This window comes from Myotis myotis, unplaced genomic scaffold (assembly GCF_014108235.1).
Source record: "Myotis myotis isolate mMyoMyo1 unplaced genomic scaffold, mMyoMyo1.p scaffold_m19_p_21, whole genome shotgun sequence".
Taxonomy (NCBI): Eukaryota; Metazoa; Chordata; class Mammalia; order Chiroptera; family Vespertilionidae; genus Myotis; species Myotis myotis.
The window spans coordinates 5,884,113-5,904,415 of record NW_023416326.1 but is presented as its reverse complement, the minus strand read 5'-3'; the positions used below and the strand labels follow the sequence as shown (position 1 = coordinate 5,904,415).

At 40.1% G+C, this 20,303-nt stretch overlaps 1 protein-coding gene across 7 annotated transcripts in view; it reads right to left on the bottom strand.

The window, feature by feature from the left end:
* Positions 1 to 20,220, bottom strand: part of WDR26 (WD repeat domain 26) — a 38,330-nt gene extending 18,110 nt beyond the window's left edge. For 2 of the 7 annotated variants that reach the window (XM_036354774.1, XM_036354776.1), the window contains exons 1-7: positions 19,484 to 20,005; positions 17,591 to 17,690; positions 17,386 to 17,490; positions 11,478 to 11,614; positions 7,882 to 7,979; positions 6,462 to 6,618; positions 3,001 to 3,139 (exon numbers count right to left, since the gene is read on the bottom strand). In XM_036354774.1, the coding sequence (XP_036210667.1) occupies positions 3,001 to 3,139; positions 6,462 to 6,618; positions 7,882 to 7,979; positions 11,478 to 11,614; positions 17,386 to 17,490; positions 17,591 to 17,690; positions 19,484 to 19,893 (1,146 nt within the window). In that variant the 5' untranslated portion in view covers positions 19,894 to 20,005. Of the gene's footprint in view, positions 1 to 3,000; positions 3,140 to 6,461; positions 6,619 to 7,881; positions 7,980 to 11,477; positions 11,615 to 17,385; positions 17,491 to 17,590; positions 17,691 to 19,483 lie in introns of all 7 variants that reach the window. The other 5 variants (XM_036354777.1, XM_036354779.1, XM_036354773.1 and 2 more) reach the window with 5 other exon arrangements.
* Between the last annotated feature and the right edge of the window lie 83 nt (positions 20,221 to 20,303).

Here is a 20,303-nt window from a genome sequence, read left to right as displayed (position 1 = left end):
GCAAGTAACAAGCATGACATCTTTATTTTAGGGTAAATTTTATCCTGTGAGTGAAGAGCCATTACGATTTTTTAGGTGTGGAGTACATAGATGATCTTTGGCTTTAGGAAGAGAACTCACACAACAATGTAGAAGACGAATCAGAATGAAGGGACACAGGATAAGGACGCCCTTCACAAGCCAATGCAACAGCCAGAGTGAAGACAAGAAACGAGGCCCTAAATGAACACAGTCGGGAGTGAAAGAGGCCAGATCAAATTATTCTCAGGACATAAAATTGATAGAACAGAGCGAGACAGGAAATGTTCAAAGGCAACCTCCAAATTTCTGTCTTAGGAGATATTGCTGGATGTGGACAGGAAATAGAGGTAGGAATGTAACCAGAGTTGGTAAAAGGCAGTAAGTTTCAGACTTTGGTCTAAAGTTGAAAAAAAAAGAGGATATTAATACTATATTCTCACAAGAACAGTCTCTCTATACTAATCTACCCAAAGCAGAAATACCATGTTCATGGAATTCACTTAATTTTGCTTAGATTTTGACAGGGGGAATGGGCAAGACGATTGTTTTTAGGGGCAAAGGTAAGAAAACCCGTTAAAAGAAACTAGGCAGTGGGACCACAGCAATTCAATCTTAAGGTTCTCTAAGATTTTTTTTTTTTTAAGCCATTAAAAATACGTACGCAAAACGATCACCAATTTTCTCACAAATTTTTCAAATAGTATTTGGCATAACAAAATACCATCATACCAAACTAAAACCGTAACATCTCAGATCGGAATGTAAGCATTAACTCTACATTTCCCAACTAATCTGGCCACAAAAGCCCTTCACACGTAACATCTATTAACATTCTGCACAACCAGAACTCGGACAAAAGCACTCTGGAAATCACTGGCAAGGAAGTCTAAATTCCTCAGCGAAGTATACAAGCGCCTTCTTCATCTGGCTGCTCCGGAATCCATTAACCTCACTTACTAGTCTACGAAATCTCTTCCCCGGAACTGCCCAAATGCTCTGCCATGTTTTCTTTCATCCAAGGGCCAGTGGTAACTAGCTTTGCCTAAGTAATTATTTACTTCTTCTTCACCTGAGATTTACATGTCTTACTTTCCAAACAAACGTGGCTCTCACACACTGCTGCGAGAAGAAAACATAATAAAGCACGGTTTTGATATTCCTGCTCTCTTTTCAGACATCTGAGAATAACTGCTGAATGAACATACAACTCTTAAGAGTAGTACTCAAAGGCCATGGTTGGATCCCAAACTATTTTCCTACCCTTACTTCCCACTCTATGCCTTACGCATGCCATTCTACTTGGGGGTGAGGAAAAGTCCCCCTCTTTCTAGAATGCCCTGTTCCTGTCTCTCCCTGTGCTATGCACAGCAAGGCTCACAGGAGGTGCTCTACCTGGGAAGCTCGTGTGCTCTCATAAAACGTGATGTATGTTGTGTGATACTTATTTCAGTGTTAATTTCCTTTCCTGAACTCTAGGTCCCTGAGATCTCCAAGGAGTCAAACAGGAATAGAAGCAGGGATCCTTGAACATAAATGAGAGGAAAAGCACATCTTTATTTTTATGAACCATGGGCTAAAATTCCGTATTTCCTTCAATCTTGAATGTAGGTAATTAACAAGGTACAGTGTTAGTTATTATATTAGGCAGCATATTAGTACACTGTTAATAAAAATCTCAAATATTTTCACATCATTACAGTTGTTGCAGAAATATCAAAATACTATTTATGCTCACTACCTCAAAATTTTGGTAGTTATTAGGTCTGCTGTTACAATTTGTTATTCAATATATTAATAAACAAGCAATGTATTATTATACTGTATCTGTACGACTTTGATAACTATGTTTCTCTATAATTGGGTTTCCTTAGTAATTAGTATGTAATATATACTTGGGCTTCCTATGTGTTTTGGTCTATGTATTTAAAAGCATTGTTCTCAGAGGGGCTCCCGGGGTCATGAGAATGGCAGAGGAGCACATGGTACAACAAGAAGGAAAGAACACCTGCTTCAGGGCAAAGACTAGCTCTTATTTACTTTCCTCATGCACAGCATGTTACAGATACACAAGAACTGACTTGATGTATGTCCTCAAATCTGAATCTCTTATGTTAAAAATACTTCCTTCTATGGATCCTTTTCTCTATTTTTCAACATCGGAGTCCAAAATCTTTATCCTGGGCTAATATATGCTAATTCTAAATTTTTTAAAAAAGATCATTCACTTTATGATTTTAGGTGAAGGACTGCTAACCAAATACAGTCCCTTAACCTATCTGGAGCCGTGAACATCTTTGATTGCTTGATAAATGTCCAAGTGGCTGAAAGAAATGGAAATACTTATTTCAACAAATCTGTAGGTCACCTGGTTACACACAACGACAAATCAGATTTTAGAGAGAAGTTAGAATTTTAAATCCAGGATACAATACTGTTCATATATATCACTGGGAATAAAAAGGGGTATGTGTGTGTGTGTTTAACAGAAGTTCCACAAATTACACAAAACAATGGAAGATTTCAAAAGGCAAAACGGTAATGAGTCTTTTCTAACTTGTGACAGAAGGGCATTATATTAATCCATAAATCAAGTATTAACTAAGATAAAAATGACATTAAGAGCAGGTCTGGAATAAAAACATTCCTGGATTTGAATCTAACTCTTCCATTTACTAGCTGTGAGAGCCTGGACATTCAGCCTGTGCATCAGTTTTCTCCTTTAAAGAAAGGAGATGTTTGTATCTCAGAGAGTTATTCAGAGGAGTAAATTAATGCACACACAGACTTAGTACAATCACTCGCATATCACACTCAACAATTTTAATTATTTTTATACCCATGGTCTAGACAACACAGAATGAGGTAAGACATGACAGAGATGACAAAAGCGGTTCTTGCAAAATACTATTTGTATGTCATACTTTAAACATGTACTCAATTAGACTTAAAACAATCAAACACTCATACTAGAGTACATACCGGATCAACTTGCCATATGATAACTGTTGTATCTTTTGATCCTGTTGCTAGTTTAGTGCCATCGTTAGAGAATTTACAGAACCACACTTCATTACAATGCTCCGTAAGGATCTGCTGAGTATAACATGGGAACTGCCTCCTAAAACAAAGAAGTCCACAAATAATTATTCTTTCAAAATCGATTAATCATAATGACAAAGGTTAAACAACTGATAAAACTTCTTTGGAGATCAAAAACTTTAAAAATAAAGTATGAATGCATTTGTAAATCTCAACAATCAAGTTCACAGTGATTTGTCAAAAAAGGCGGTATTATACATTAGTCAAAGCAATCTTAGGGGAAATCAGTAACCCAAAATCTGGTTCAATTTACAATGTATTCTTTTTAAGAGACATCTAAAATCAGAGTAGCAAAATATTTTTAGAAAGGACTGATGCACAATCAAAATTAGAGGGCACAGAGCTAAACCCCGAGGACAGATGAAGTCGGGGGAACAAACAGAATAACAAAAACCCGATTAAAGCGGGACAGACCTGAGATAAAAGTAATACAATAAAGCAGACCAAAGAATAACCCCAAGCTCCCCTATGCGCTCATTCCGATGCATCAGCAAATTAAAAACGCACCTGGAGAGCTGCTGAACAGTCTGCTGAAATGCCCCCAAGATTCTCACCCACAGGAAAAAGATAAAACCCCTCCAAACAAAGACCTGCTGCGGGTTTGCTCTACAGCAGCAGTCGCCAACTGGCGGTCCGCGAGGTGCTCCACAGCACACCCATGCCCCTTCTTGGGCATGAACTTTCTACTTCCTCCTAAAATCTAAGGGTTCCCCGAGCCTTGCAGCCAGGGGAGCAGTGGGCAGTGGCAGTTCGTCCCGGGCAAATCCCTTGGTCCTGCCTCCAAGGCCCCCTTTTCTCTGACTTCCCAGTGGGCTAACCACAGCCCGGCCTTGGCTCCCTTCTTTCCTACAACGTTTCTCGGGAGCCAAAGCAGAGCACCGCCTCGGCTCTCCTGTTGTTTCTTCTACCCTAAGTCCTTCCTTTGTTTCACTGTCCCCAGCTCTCACAAACACCCTCTCAAAATAAATAAATACGAATTACAGGGCACACATCATCCAGTCTACTGACAATCAGTTACATTTGAATGTCACTAAAATGGTAAACTGTCACTATTTTATTGTTACTTAATCTTTTAAAAAAGACTAAGAGCCCCCTGTTTATTAAAAGACTAATTTTGGATGTATACAAGTGATATTTACCTATGTATTCAAATAAACTTAAGATTTAAGATGGTGTTAAAAATATCAGTACCTTCCCAAATAAAACTGAATGTAGCATTTCAATCAAACTGAACCTTAGCATTTTAACTTTCTATAAAATATTCCATAATACTTTACTTAAAAATTAGTATTTGTAAAGCAATCTGTGGAGACATCCTTCCATTGATTGCTGCTGAAAAAACCCACCAAGTCATTAAAAAACAACAACACAACCCTATTCTTTACCGGTCAAATTTAACAAAAAATACGTATACATTAACTGTGAAAAATGTAAATAATGTACAATCTAATGAAAACTTTTAAGTGCTGATTAGGATATTTTAAAAAGTTATAATTTAGCCCCAGCCAGTTGGCTCAGTGGATAGAGCGTCGGCCTGCGGACCAAAGGGTTCCGGGTTTGATTCTGGTCAAGGCACATACCTTGGTTGCAGACTCCTCTGCAACCCCGGCCCTGGTCGGGACTCATGCAGGAGGCAACCAATCGATGTTTCTCTCTCACATCAATGTTTCTCTCTGTCTTTCCCTCTCTCTTCCACTCTCTCCAAAAGATCAATGGAAAAATATCCTTGGGTGAGGATTAAAAAATAAAAGTTATAATTTACTTTATCATAATCAATTTTCTATTCTCCAGAGAGAACAGCCGGTATTTCATTTCAATGCTAAGATTTAGCTTGTGAAAATATAGTTTCTGGTTTCAATGCTAAAATACAGTTTCTAAAAAGGAGTAAAGCAGATAAATAAGAAACATCGACTTTTCTTTTGAAGACCAAATATCTTCTATCATTTACTTTCAAAGGTATTGGTATAGAAGTTAAAACACTTAGGAAAAATGTAGGTCACACTCTCATAGATTGCAGTTTCCAAACAGGAAGGCAATCTCTTAACCTGCTGACACCTTTGAATCATAAAGTCTGCCATAAATAACTTTCAGTGTATTCCACCAACAATGAACTCAAGAACCAAAAAAAGATTTGGGTTCACAACTGCCTTAATTTTCACATTGGTCTCAAATTCCCCAAAGGAGCTATGAAATAAGAAACCAGATAGCCTTTTAATCTATTATCTCCTCCGACCTCTATTCAATTTAAATGAAAGACTTACCAAGTCAAAGAATAATCTTAAAGAATAAAATGGGATACAGGAAAAGGATCTTTAATTATTTTCTTTTAGAACATTTAAGACATGCACCAAGTAATTACCTAGTACTTTAAGATAAATAACACTTGAGATTTAAAAACAGTAGCACAAATAAATTATTTTTTATTGCAACTAGGGAGAATGAGGTGAGGACTCACCTACATGTGAAGGTAGCTTATGCATACCTAAAAAATTATCGTAAATCACAGTGCATATGTGTAAGTTTGAGAGTTATTCCGAAGCTCCTCAGTTCTCCAAAGCCCTCACACTATGTATTTCTGTCCTTCCTGTCACGCTCCTTCCAGTCCTTCGGTGCTGTCGGCAGAAGAGACCGCCCACACGCACTGCCGCTGTTCCTACTTGGTCCCCCAGACCCAAATCATTTCCTTCCTGGAGTTTGAAAGATTTCACAATTTGGTGTTTTTTTCAGTATCTTAAAAATTAAAAGCTACGTTTTCATTTTGGAGTTTACTAAAATAGTAGGGACAGTTATATTCAAAATACTCCTAACATCAAAAAGCGAAGCCTGAATTTTTACAAGTTAAACAATGTATATAGGTAGCTATAAAAACAAAACCCGCACCAGGGAGTCAATATTGTTAGTCTAACCATTTTTAGCAGAACTTTCATTAGGAAAAAGTATTTTGGGGCAGGAAATAATTTGGGCCAAAGTTAAAATAGCCATAATGTCCAGAAAAAGAGCCATTAAGAGATCTCTGGCATCCAAGGACACCAAGCACTTGGACCCTGGCATCCTTACACAATATTCCTTACAAGTCCTTACAAAAATGGCCAGATAGAGAAAATGACCAGCCACAGTTTTCTAGCTTCAGGTCTCAAGGGTGGCTTACTGTACATAAACATATACAGATTTTTCTTACTTTTCAACTTCAGTGGTTCTAGCTTTACTTATGAACAGACGCTAAATCAGACATGAATTGTTTTATAGCTACAGGATAAAACTAAAACAGGAAACATCTTATTAAAGTTCAAATTGAGCTTGTAAAATGTTAGCCTACTTCAGAATTTAAGTTTTCCTCTTACCTGCTACAAACATGATCTATAAGCAGAGACACAGAATCTAGATTATTATCAAGTTTGGTATTGTGATATAGGCACCGATCCCTCTGTAGTTCCACCGCCTGCCGCAGGAGAGTCTGTAAACGCCGTGGGGGAAGCATCACTGATGGTGGTAAATACGCTTTAAATAGAAGATATTTTTAAAAAGAGAAAATTAAAAAACAAAACAAAACAGGATAAACTTTTATATAAGACAGTTACTTATTTGCTGCTGCACTTGCCCCCACCCTAATAATATTGTTCTTAAATAGAGCAGTTCTGGGTTATGAAACATGAGCTGTATGAATATTTATTTGTCTGTAGATGTGTTGCCACTAGAATGGAAGATACTTGAACAGGAGGGCTTTAATACGTGGATCTTCTAAACAACAACAACAAAATCAATAAAAAAGGAAAGGGCGGTCTGGCAGGTGTGGCTCAGTGGTTGATAGTCGACCTATGAACCAGGAGGTCATGGTTCAATTCCTGGTCAGGGCACATGCCCCGATTACAGGCTCGATCCCCAATAGGGGGTGTGCAGGAGGCAGCTGATCAATGATTCTCATCATCAATGTTTCTATTGCTCTTTCCCTCTCCATTCCTCTCTGAAATCAATATAAATACTAAAAAAAATTAGTTAAAAAAAAAGAAAAAGGCGGTAACAATGAAAACAAAATTAAAGATGATGTGTGAGAGGGAGACTATGCATCACCAGAAGTATAAGAAAAATCTCCAGTTAACAAAGAACAAGTCAAAAATCCTACAACAAGCCAAATTCTAGTTGCTTCTAATGCCAATGAAAATTCAAGGAATAACTGGTATCTTGATAGTGACACCAATCTATTCTGATCCTTTAATGTCTTATACCTCCCAGTCACATTGTTTTCTGATTCTCAGAATCTCTGTTCTCAGATCAACATGAAATATAAAGAATAACATGACTTAAGCACAGAGGGAAAGGTCTTTTATATAAAGATGTGGCAAAATGAAACTCCTACCCTAAATTGGGAGCCACAGAACATAGCTAGCTAAGGGGAGGGTAAGACAATTTACAGAAGAAATTTGGGCCTTATTATTGAAAAGACAATATTTACAACACTCATGGTTTACATATATTTTTTGCCTAACCACAGCACTTTTCCCACAAACAAAATCTTACGGGGAGCATCGCTACATAAAACAAATAAAAGGGGAACTGCCTGGGCCCAGCACCCTCTCACTGCCTGTGGAGGTTAGCTTCTTAGACTCCATGGTTTACAGGGTCTCTTGATGGACCTCCCCACCACCTTTCCCTAAATAACCACTCAGTAAGAGTGTGTCTAGCACAAGCCCTTCTAACTGGCTCACAATAGCTACTTCTCATCTAAGAACAAATACAGAGACACCAACAAATTAAGACTCTTACTTTGAAGTTTGTCCAACAGTTTCGATCGGGAAGCTGTTCCTTTGCCTTCCCATTCTGCTTTTGCACGCAGGTCTTCTGCATGGCTACACATCAGATACCTACAAACACGACAGGGAAAGAACCAAATAGCAAGTCCTTTTCTCTGGATTAAAAAGAATTGAAAAATACTGATTCTACTGAAGATAGCTAGTTCTTACTAAGAAACATTTATCAAGAATAAACTTCTGGAGTGGACCCAATTCATTAATACAACCTGGCATCTGGATATAATTTAAAAAATGTAACATAACAGAAGTAGCTAAATACATGTAATTGTTATATTATCTATGAACATATTCTTATATATATTGTACTGTTATCTATATATAGCTCTTATTGTGTGCCAGCCTCTGTTCTAAGCACTCAACATCTATTATTACTTCATTTAATGCTCATAACCATCCTGTATGAAGTATGCCCTATTATTCTAGTTTTATAAATGAGGAATTGAAGACAAAGAGTTTAAGTCACTGACTTAGGGTCAAGTTAAGAGGCAAAGTAGGAATATGAATCCAGACACTCTAGCTGTAGAACTTGCTCTTAACCACCATGCTAACTTAACAGCTTTCACTAGTAATACAAAACAAAACCTTAAAAGTTATATTAAGTTAATTAAACAAAACAACATACCTTTAAGAGATTATCATAAACGTCACTCAAGAAATGGTATAATTGGACAACCATCCTTGTGTCATCCTGTGAAAGGTACTGCGATCCCAAAGCAGGAAATTTGGGAACTGCTTTCTTACTCACTATCTGTGCCGAAGGAGGCATAAACGCTAAAGTTCATGGACTCTGGAGAATACATGAGGGCCCCCTGCTGGAAGTGTGACCCTGACCTGGTTCTGGCTCTTCTCAGAAGAACGGGCTTTAAAAGTAAAAGAAGTGAAGGCATTATTCAAACATGGAGATTAGACCTGGCAAGTAACTCTCCTGCTATTTTTTGTCTGTTCTCAGACAAATCTGTTCTTCTCACTTGTAAAGAGGGTATGAAACAAGGCAGTAAGGATTAAGTGAGATGGAGTATGAGCATATGAGGTACTCGGTCCACTTCCTGGTATACACGTAGAGCTTAATAAATGACAATATAAGTACCAGAAACCTGTCAGTTAACCCAAGTATCACCTCCTCCTTTTCTTAACTGCATAAAGCATATTGCACTTAGCATTTAAATCAATTAATAGCTTTTCACCCAACGACAGAACTACTTGTTCTCTTGCTATTTAGTATACAGAGCCTTAGCTGATGAGAACTTAATTTTAAAAAAATAGTATGAAAAAAAAAATAGTGTGAGTAGTTAGATTTAAGCTGAATACTGCAAAAGTTTGGTTTCTAAAATAACCTTTTGGGAGTAAAATTTATTATCAATAATTCTGAGAAAATAATTTACTTTTTAAATTTTGCAAAAATAACCTACAATGGTTTCTGCGCCCTTTTGAAAATATTACACCTTAAGGTTTCAAAGGAAGTCACATGTATAACTGAAAACACTGGACTGAGTTCTGATGTCAGTTCCACATCTTGTCACCTCTAGGCCATTTACTTATGTGCAATAGTCTAGGGACAAACTTGATGAAGCTCCCTGAAGAATAAGACCGCTGTGATGAAAGTGTATGCACTACTGCCAGAGCAGAAAAGAAAGCCCACCATGTGAATGCCACTTAGGCGACACAGAAATCGGACACCTCTGAAAGAGGTAATCCGCATAAAGTAATGTGTCAGCTGCAATACTGAAATATCCAGCAGAACTGACTATTTCAAGATGTAGTAGTGGGTCAAGACCAATGATTTTGAAATCAGCCAAACCAGGCTTTGAATCTTGGCTGACTTACTAGCTGTATCTTGGGCTGCTTGCTTCACCTGAGGCTTAGTTTCCGTATCTGCAAAAACCCTAAAGTGAACCCTGTACACCTTAGGGCCTATCTTTTTGTATATATTTGAAAACTCATGTGTCAGATATTACTCTAGATCAGGGGTGGGGAACCCTTTTTCTGCCCAGGGCCATTTGGATATTTATAACATCGTTTGCTTAATATAAATTTATGTTGCTATGAAAAAAGCTCCTAGATTCGTTGAATTTCAAGTCCCACCTGCGGTTGCATGGCCAGACCAAATGATTTCACGGGCCTTATATGGCTTGAGGGCCGGACATTCCCCACCCTGTTCTAGATGCAAGGGGCCCTATCATATAATGAAAAATGCTATAAAGAAAAACAAATTAAAAACAGAGTGATGTGACAGAGAATGCCTGGTGGGTGGTCTCAGGAGCGGATATTTGGGTTGGGACCTGAGCCAACGATGCAGAGATTAGGGGAAGAGCATTTAAGATACAGGGAATAGGCAGTAGATGCCTTCATGTTTGTGTCACTACAGTAATGAACCAGGGAAAAGAGGGCGGGAAAGGATCCGGGCCCTTGTGGGCCTGGGCAGTTCTTGCGTTTTAAGCACGCTAGAAAGCCAGTGGACCGTTTTAAGAAAGGAGAGAAATGGTTAATGCATGGTTTTGCTTATGTGTTTCTATGGCTGCTGTGCGAAATATGCATTAAGGGAGGGAGAGGCGCTTATGGCTTAACTAGGGTAGAAATTGTGGAGGTGAAAAGAAACGGACAAACCTGGGATGTTTTAGAGTTAGGCCCTTTCCTACCTTCTTTCCCTCCAGCCTCCCGGGGCGTTAACTTTGCCTTTCTCTCTCCTAAGTTCCAGTGCCCTTCTTCTGCCTCTATAACTTGTTTCCTGAGCTTATGCAGCCCAGCCGGTTCACTTCTACTACCTCTAGAATTTTCTCAACGAATTTTCTCTTATAATTTTTTTTTTTTTTAAAGCAAGAATGAGGCTTAAGTTTTTTGTCTGAGCAAGTGGGTAAAAGGTCTTACCATTTACTGAGATGAGGAACAGGTCAGTGAGAGTGAAGTGGGTAGATGGGCAACTGGAATCAAGAGTTTTGTTTTGAACATTTAACTGAGGCACCTATTAGCCAAACAGAGACTGTCAAGTAGGCCATTAGATATGTACGCTGGGAGTTCAGATGAAAGGTGAATTTAAGAGCCACCGGCAGATCGATGGTCTGTGAAGGCATGGTACAAAATGAGGTTACCTTGGGAAAGTGTTTAAACAGAACAGAAAGGAGGTCCAGAACCAGGCCTTTGGGCACGCTAACTTTTAAAGGATTGACATGAAAATAACATGAGATTGTACATATGAAGTGCTTAGCAAGGACCTGGTGAATGATAAGTGTACATTAAGAAAATATACGCATCAATTCTGGAAACTTCATTGCTTATTAGTTTTGTAGAAGATTCTGAAATGGCCTTTCACGGGCAATACATATTTCTTCTTCCTTTTACCCACTTAAGTATTTCTCTATTCTAATATGGAAAGCTTCCTAGCAGGACAAAAAAGAGTACCTCTATAAGTGACTCTATCCAGGTTAGTGTTACCTAAGAATTTAGCAATATTCAGATCTTGGAAAAATGTTAGAGATGTAACTTTGAAAGCTGACCTTGATAAAAGTAACAGCCCCTTCATCAACCTGGAGTCTAAGAACTAGGCCTCCTTACCCACTAAGAACATGAATGCGCTCTGTATTGTATTTCAGTGGCGTCAATTCACAGCGTAGAACTTGAAGGGCCTCCAGGACCTTGCCATCCTCCAGGTATTCCAGGTACTTCTGCTGCAGCAGCAAGAACTTCATCCTCTGACATGACAGAAAGCAGCAGTCAGGGGAAAAAAGTTGACGGAAGGTTCAGAAAATGTTTGTGCCTAAACAGAACAGTAGAAACGATTCTACTACGCCCTTTGACAATAACTTTTTAAAAAGCTTTAATATGACTCAAAATATTTGGGTTTAATGGAGTCACAGTATATTAAATGTGACTGTGCTCAATTTCATGTCTTAACACAACAGTTTTGAATAATCTCAAATCAGATACGATCATTAATGACATCGAAACAGGAAAGAATGAATTCTGCCCTCAAAACATTCACCTAGAATTTTATTTCTTCTATAAAAATTTAGAACTATTTACAGCACTCTAAATTTTCTTTTTAAAAAAAGTCTGGGACTTTTATAATGGGCAGTGGGAACATTTTAGGGAACAGGTTTTGGAAAAAAAACACAGAAAATTCCATTAGTGAAGAGATTATTTAAAATCCACAAGGTGAAAGAAGGACTAAGGGGACCAGAAAGCAGACCTGGAGACATGAGGTAGAAGCTGCCAAGTGTCAGATTTTGGCTTATCAGAAGTAAGAAGAGCTGCCCAGCAAACGGACTAAAGGCTGGTGTGCAAAGTACCGAGTTTCCTAGGACTCAAGCGGACAAGCGTAAGCCTGAGGGGACTCACTCTCAAGGCAATAAAGGTGCAACTCAAAGGTTTTCAAGAAGATTCAATATTTGTATTTGTGGGTTGGTAACAATCTGATCACTGATACACATAACTATGAAGCACAGACAATTATCAGCTCTTTCCCCTTAAAGGGTAAACCATTTCCAACTTATGAAACACTTCCGCATTTAGTTTTGTTTTTTCCCCCTGAAATGTGCTGGGCTTTAGAATTTTCTAATGTTCCTTTACTGCATTACTTTAACTGGAAAGTAACTTGGAAATCTTAGCAGCTTTTTGCTAGGGCAAAGAGGGATTTATGAATATCAAGTTTGGAATTTCTTTTAAACCTTAAACCTAATTAAGGACACTGCCTAGAGGGACTTTCATTATATCTGCTACCTGGGGAGCTTGAAGCCAACTGATGTACATAGAGAACCTTGTTAGTAGATAGGAAGTGTTAGTTATACTTAGAGAATCCAAGAAATAGTGGTAAAAATCTCAAATCCACTTACTTTAAAAAGCATTTACTGCTTACTTTAAACACATTAAAATATACTGCTCTCAAAAGATGGTTTGAAGAAATTATCATTTATATATGGAATTAAGAGCATCATATAACTGCTCTACAAGATTTCCTATTAGGGAGTATTTAGAAGTAAGGAATAACCTCAGCTTATAAAAATGACTAGTTCTAGAGAAAATAAATAAAAACAAACCCTCTCATATAGATTAGGCACACATTTAAATACATCTTTTATAACATACATTGCTTATGCTTGGTAATAATCTAATCTTAAAACTATAGCTAAAGAACAATAGGAAAAATTCCAACTATGAAATAAGCTCCTATAACTCTAGAAAAATTACACTTACCAAATTTTACACAAAGTTACACTGACTAAATGAGTATTTCAAAAACAGATGTTTCCAAGATGCTCTAAAAATTGTTGCTGTACATGCAACCGTAAGTTTACTTTTATATATCAAATTAAAAAATACTTTGAAGTCCATCAGGTGACAAAAACCAAAAACAGAAGACTAAATAAAACAGAACAATCTAAAAATCAAAACATTTGAAGTTCATTCTGGATATTCTCACCATTTTATCCTTTTAAAAACACTTCAACTCTTTATGAAGAGTCGTCTATTTCCATTTATCAGTATACTGGTAAAAGCTTCATATCACATAGTGTTTTTGATTCAAATTTGAGAATCATATTTTGTTACAGAATTTTTAAATTTAAATGCCACATGGAGCTGGCCAGAATTTGCATTTCATTTCTTCACTAAATTTTCTTAACAATTGGGAATTTGGGGAAAATTTTTTTTTAATTTAGGGCAAATTTTTAACTTATTTATTTATTGGGTATCAATCATTACGTCCTATGCACACCCCTCTGCCATTCCAATGTGTGTAGGGACAGTGTCCCAAGTGCTGTTTCCCCCTTATTTTCCCACCAAGATCCTGCTAGAACATGTTATTCTCTTTCCATGGGGCAGAGGAGGAGAGGAGAAGAGAGGAAGGCAGAGAAGCCAATATAAACACGTTTTTCTGTACACAGGGAATGCTATAAAAGCAGAGCAAGAACATTTCTCTATGAGTCATTTTACCCAGATTAAGACAAAGAATATCCTGAAACTGGTATCAAATCTTGGTGGTGCACATGGCAGAGAACATGCTGCTGGCTAAGCACAGAAAGAGATGTGGCTGAGAGAGAAAGTACTTATTCTACTTAAAAGCAAGCATTTGCTCTGACCGGTTTGGCTCAGTGGATGGAGCATCAGCCTGCGGACTGAAGGGTCCCGGGTTCGATTCCAGTCGGGGGCATGTGCCTTGGTTGCGGGCACATCCCCAGTGGGGGGTGTGCAGGAGGCAGCTGATCTATGTTTCTCTCTCGTGGATGTTTCTAACTCTCTATCCCTCTCCCTTCCTCTCTGTAAAAAACCAATGAAATATATTTAAAAAAAAAAAAAATCAAGCATTTGATGCACATGATAAGAATGGGGAGTAAAACTGTGTTTTACTTCCCAAAATTGAAGGCACAAAAATGCAAATATAGTTTCAAGAAAATAAATATCTTTCAAAAATGATGTTAAATTATTTACTAAAAATGTTTTAAAAAGGCAAAACTCAAGTTTGCTGAAATGTGGGGTCAGGGCTTTACTCATGGTTTTTTAAAAGATCACGTGCTTCTTAAATGAAGAAGGAAAGGAAAGAAGAGAAAGTGAACTCTCTTTTCTGTTTCCCCAACTCCTAATTTTTTAGATTATTTCTGGTGTCTGATAACTTTGCGGCATATTTGGGCCCAGCAGTGTCTCTTTCTATCTAACATAAACTTGACATTGGTAAGTGAATAGGACAGCTTGAAAGACAGTTTCACATGGTAAATCTGGCTGTTGCCTACCCAATATTTGTATTGGTTTATCCTTTCCTCCCATATAATTACACTGAACTCAATGTTGGGGGGAAAAAAAGAACTCAAAAGTTACGATACACAGGAAGTGTGTTTATCAAGAACAGCCTCTTAGCCAACCTAGCAGTGGTTCTGACTAACTCTGGAACAAGGTTTTAACCAAGTTATATCAATTAAATGACTCAGAGGAAAGGGGAAATGAATTATATTTAAACCATGGCTCTCAAAACTCCTCCCTGTTTGACTTTAAAATATACTACTTCATTTTTGTGCATTAATATTTGAACAGTTTTGTTAAGCATTTCAATTATATTGAAAAATTAAGAATCAAACACATTTAGATATATAGGAGTTTTTTATGTTATTGACCTCAAATACCCACCCCAATTCCTCAGACATGGCTAAGCATATTTGAACCCAAACTAAAAAAAATGTTGATTCATGAGCTCAGCTTCCAGAAAATCCAGAGCAAATTCTGCTATTTCTGGTATTATTTGACTGGAAACCATTTAAAAATATGGGGAGTAGGGAAAGGGAGGTGCGCAGGGGAAAGTGGAGAGTGATCGGGTCAATAAAAACATTCAGGTTTAAAAAGTAAAATACAATTTTAGTCTAGACTAAGTCATCAAGTGTGTCTGACTATACAGTTAAAATAATTATGTTAAAAAAAAAACCACCCACCAAATAGTTGTCGTCTAAGACATTACTACAAACTTATGCTTACATTAGATTATCTTCTGGAGAAGGAGGGGGAGAGGAGTAAACCTAAACATACTTAGAAAGGTGAAAAAAAATGCTGAACTGCATTTTTAAAAGCAATTGATTCATCAATGCTTAAAGTAAGATAAAAACTGGAACCCCTTTCTTTGTATAAATACCTAAACAGTTTGATGGCGTGAGGCTCAGCCAGAGATTTAATCTTCATCTTTTATTAGATCCTAGAATGTTCTATAGACTGAACAGGCTGTAAAAAGAAAGGATTCCTCCTTATTATCTAAAACTACCTTTATTCAGTTAACATGTTGCTTCTAATGAAGGTTTCTAATGAGATACAATAATAATCTAAATCCAATACAGAAGTCTCAAATTACTATAAAAACTTAAGAAAAAGAGGAAGTGAGCCTATTCAAATTTTTACTACTAAATTACAGATACAATTTGGGTGAAGCTTAAAAAAGGAAAGCAATCCTCCAAGAAATCACATCCTATTTTAAAATAGTCCATGGGCAAGTTCGTTACTGTCACCATATAAGCACTGCTAGCTTGTCTGATGGGAAAAGAACCCCGATTCTTATTTTGGCTTTAAATGCCTTGATTTTATTTTAGGGTCGCCTTCCACCCCACCAGAGCTAACAATTTATGAAAAGCTGGCCAGTTAAAATATGCTTAGGTGTCTTCTTTTTAAAACTCCAAACACACTAACTGGGGAAAATTTAGTCACTGGAAAATTTGTCATCCTTTTGAATATAGATGTTTGTTTATTTTAACTTCTGTGTTTTCATTTTAAAAATTGACCATGGAATTGATTATTCCATGAGTTAATTAATAATCAACCACCTGATTCAATAATAGCAAGTTAAAATTTTTAGTATTTTAAATACTTAGTAAGAGAAAAAAAGATAATCAATTTAAATGAACCAGTATTTGTTCATATTTGTTTGCACCTTTAACTCACCTAAAGGCCATTCTCTAGGATTATATAATTGTGTAAAATCACATGAAGAATTGGAAAACGTTTGTAATTAAGATTTGTTTTTAAAACCCCAAAAAACAAAAACAGGAGACTCTCTTAGGTTTACAGACAAAGGCAGAAAGATCAATGTTTGACCCAATTAAAAAAAAAAAATCAGAAGTAACACTCATTTACTAATATTTAACAAACAGCTGGTTTCCTTACTTCACTTCCTATTCACCCTTGTCCCTCCCCCACCAGACAGGAAATTGCTTCTGACAACAAATCAATCAGCTAGAAGTAAAAAAGCCAGCAGGAAGAGGCCAGGCAGCTGATTCTTCATGGTTTCCAATCGCAAGCACTTAGAAAAAACTGTATCCCCTCCTCTCTCTCAGCAATATCTACTGAAGAGGTGAAGCCTATCAGTATAAAAGATTCACTGAGATTTATGAGAGAGGCTACCCAGTCAACTACTCAATTGATCTTGTTGGGGAAATAAGGCCAGGCCAGGAAGCAGAACCCAATGGTCAAACACACATACAAACCCTCACAGAGTCATACTTATTATACAGACTTTGACACTGTCAATTCACACAACTGGAATGCAAGCATGGGAAATGGTGAGCACACCGATAGAGCTGGGTTGAATGAACTATAATTATAATTGCCAAAGATGAAAAAAAATTAGTGCCAGCTACTTAAGGCCTACAGACATACATACACCCAAATACATTCTTTACCAGCACATTCAGTATTTTTAATAATCTAAAAGTATAGTTTATCCTATGAAATAGCACTATAAGCATGATCTTTCAATATAATTTTGTACTGAGCATAATTTGTAAATTAGGTTCAAAAGACACACTTATTATACATGATTTTAAAAATAGAGTTCAAACTTTAACAAATCATAAACACTCATCTTAGTTTATAAATTTAATTATATGAAATTTAATTCTTTTTAGGCCTTATCTTTTATAAGAGGCAGAAGCCCAGAGTTATCAATAACCTATTAAAATAAGCATAAATGTGAAACTAAGAACAAAAGTGTATTTACCACAATTATTCCCAACAACGTTTGAGAGATTTCAAGTGCGCCTCTTACCACAATAGCATGAGGAGAATGCACTAAAGGCTTTAGTTCATTCAGGTCATTTTCTGCCTGCAAAAATTGGTATAAGAGAAAAACAGAAATGTCACAACCTGCACGTCAGATATTTAATTTTAGCAGCAGTCACACAGCTCTATAGGCCCTACTTTACCTTATCCCAGTCTCCTTCCATGACATGATTTCGGAATTTGGTGGCAGAAGGATGTTCTAAACGACATCCTGACTCTTGCATGAGGAGATCAACAGTCTGGCTGCAGGAGAGATACAGTGTAAAAACGACCTGACCAAGTTCAGGGTTTACTCTTCCCAACAAGCGAATGTCTATGAAAACAGTTGCCAACGTTTTAAAACTAATCTCAGGAAGAAAAAAGAAATAAAGAGCTTTCATGTGCTTGGCTAAACCAACTTGATTTTTAAACTGCCACCTTCGTTTCTATCTAGTTAAGTTAAAAGCCTTCCTGAAACCAGAATCAAAGTAAGTTCTTTCTATTCTGCCATTTAATGCCTCAAAAGTTTAAATGAAGTATAAAATTCCTCAAAACATGTTGTAACCAATTGGTTAAATAAATGGAAAAAAAACAAACATACACACACAAAACAGGATCTCCCTAACCCTGTTACATTTCGTAAGATAAAAAAAATGTTAGCTCCATACAAGGTGATAGCGATGACTTGCCATTAGGGGGGAGAGTCTTACATCCAGACATGTTTGCATAGAAATTCTAGTAGGTCAGTCTTTAAAATGGAAATAAATCCAGCCTCAAAAATCATCCCCTTTCTCTCTATCCTAAAAATAGCCAATTTACTATGGTGTGGGTTCCAAACAGTCACGAGGTATTTCCTCCTGCTGCTGTCAGCTTGCTTCTGGTCTCAGTAAGACGAGGTTAGCGCTTACAAAGCCTATTTTCATACTAATTCCTTTCCCTTCGGGCAAAGAAGAGAAATCTTCCTCTATCTCTCTTTGAAAGCATAAAAGACTCATCAAAAGTGGCCCGGATATTTTGACACCTAAGAATCTTCCTTTATCAGTTCTTACATGTTTGTTTATGTTTCAATGTTTTCTTACTCAGCCCAGTTATTTTTCAGCTGAACAGTGCCATCAGCCATCTGCCCGAGAATCAAAATACTTCTGTCACCTTAGAAAAGTCCTCCTTGCCCTCCCCAGAGCCAAAGTGGACCCAACACGACCACACGGGCTGCCCCGGAGCGAGTTTCAATGGCCAGCCGCTGGGAGCTGGGAAAGGCTGTGGCGCGTTCCCCCTTCCTCTGCCTGGGGCTCTCGGCGCCCCCCAACCCGACCTCCCCCCTTGGTTTTTCTTTGTGCACACACGGAGGTTTGGGGCCAAGGTCGCCGCCCCCTTCACCCTATTTAGGTCCAGAAGGCCGCCTCAACCGCACTGGAAAATAAACGATTCACCAGATCGGATGCCCCCTTCCAGAGGCAGCCGAGTCTCGGCAGTCAATCGGGGTTCCGGTCGAGCCAGGGGCAGGCCCCCGGGACACACACACACACCCACACACCCGGCGGGGCCTCTGCCTGACACCCGCGGGGCCTCCCCCTCCAGGACTCCCCTCCGAGGCGTCCCCCCTCCTCCCCCAGGATCCCAGCCCCTCGTTCCCATAAACACTTGTAGGCGACGGCCTCTCCTGATTGGTGGCCGGCCCGGGCTGTCTGTCACGGCCGGGGGGTGGGGTGGGGGTGGGGGCAGGCGTCCCACAAAGATGCCTCTGAGATGGACGCAAAACAAACCCTCCGAGGTTCATTCTTTCCACCGGCCCCCCCTCCCCTCCCCTCCCCCGCCGCACACGGACACACACCCCGCAAGTCCTTACTGACCATCGGGCCCGGAAGGTGTGCGGGGAGGGGAGACCCCTTGGTCTCTACGCCCCCTTCCCCGATCCCCCCCAATCGGATGGACGGTTCTCCCCATGTCCCCTGCGGGCAGCTCCCCGCCTCGGGCCGGGCCAGTCCGAGCCGCGTCCTCCAGGCTCCCGGGCCCCCGCCTCCGGTCTGTCCCCGCGTCTGTCCGCCCCGGAGACTTACTTGAGCCCCAGGCCGTTCAGGTGCTGCCCGATGAGCCGAATGACGTCCTCGTCCGACTGGGACAGCCGCTTCTTCTTCTTGAGGCTGCTGCCCAGGTCCGGGGTGGCCAGAGCCGCGGCGGCGGCGGCGGTGGTGGCGGCGGCGGCGGCGGCGGAGGCGGAGGCGGCGGCGGCGACGGCCCCGCCGGGGACCCCGTTATTGACACTCAGGCTGTTGCTATTGTTGCCGGCGGCGGAGGGGGCGGCGGGCAGGAGCCCATTGGCGTGGGCCAGGTCCCCCGCGGACGACGACGACGACGGGGACGACTCCCCGTTCTGGGCCGACAGGCAGGCGAGTTCCTGGGTCTGTCCCGGGCCCCCGCCGCCCCCGCCGCCGCCGCCTCCTCCTCCTCCTGCCCCGTTGGCCTGCATGATGCTGCCGCTGACCAGGCTGTGGCCGCTACTCCGCTGGGGGGCGGCGGCGGCGGGAGGGGCGGCCGGGGGGAGTCCCACCACTACCACCACGGAGGAGGAGGAGGACGACGAGGACGAGGACGAGGACGGCGGGGAGAGGCCTGCGCGGCTCGCCGAGGCCCCGGGCTCTCCTGCCCCCTCCGCCGCCGAGGCTCGGGGTTTCTTCCGCGGGGGCGGGGAGGCTCCGCCGGTGTCCGAGTCGGAGGAGGAGGAAGCGGAGGCCAGAGTTTCCTCGCCGAGAGAGGCCGTGGTGGGAAGCCGGGGGGGCGAGGCGGGCGCGGGGAGGCGGGGGCGGGCGGGGGTCGGGGTGCGGGGCCGGGCGGGGGTCGGGGGGGGGAGGAGGGGCGAGGGGCGAGGAGGAGGAGGAG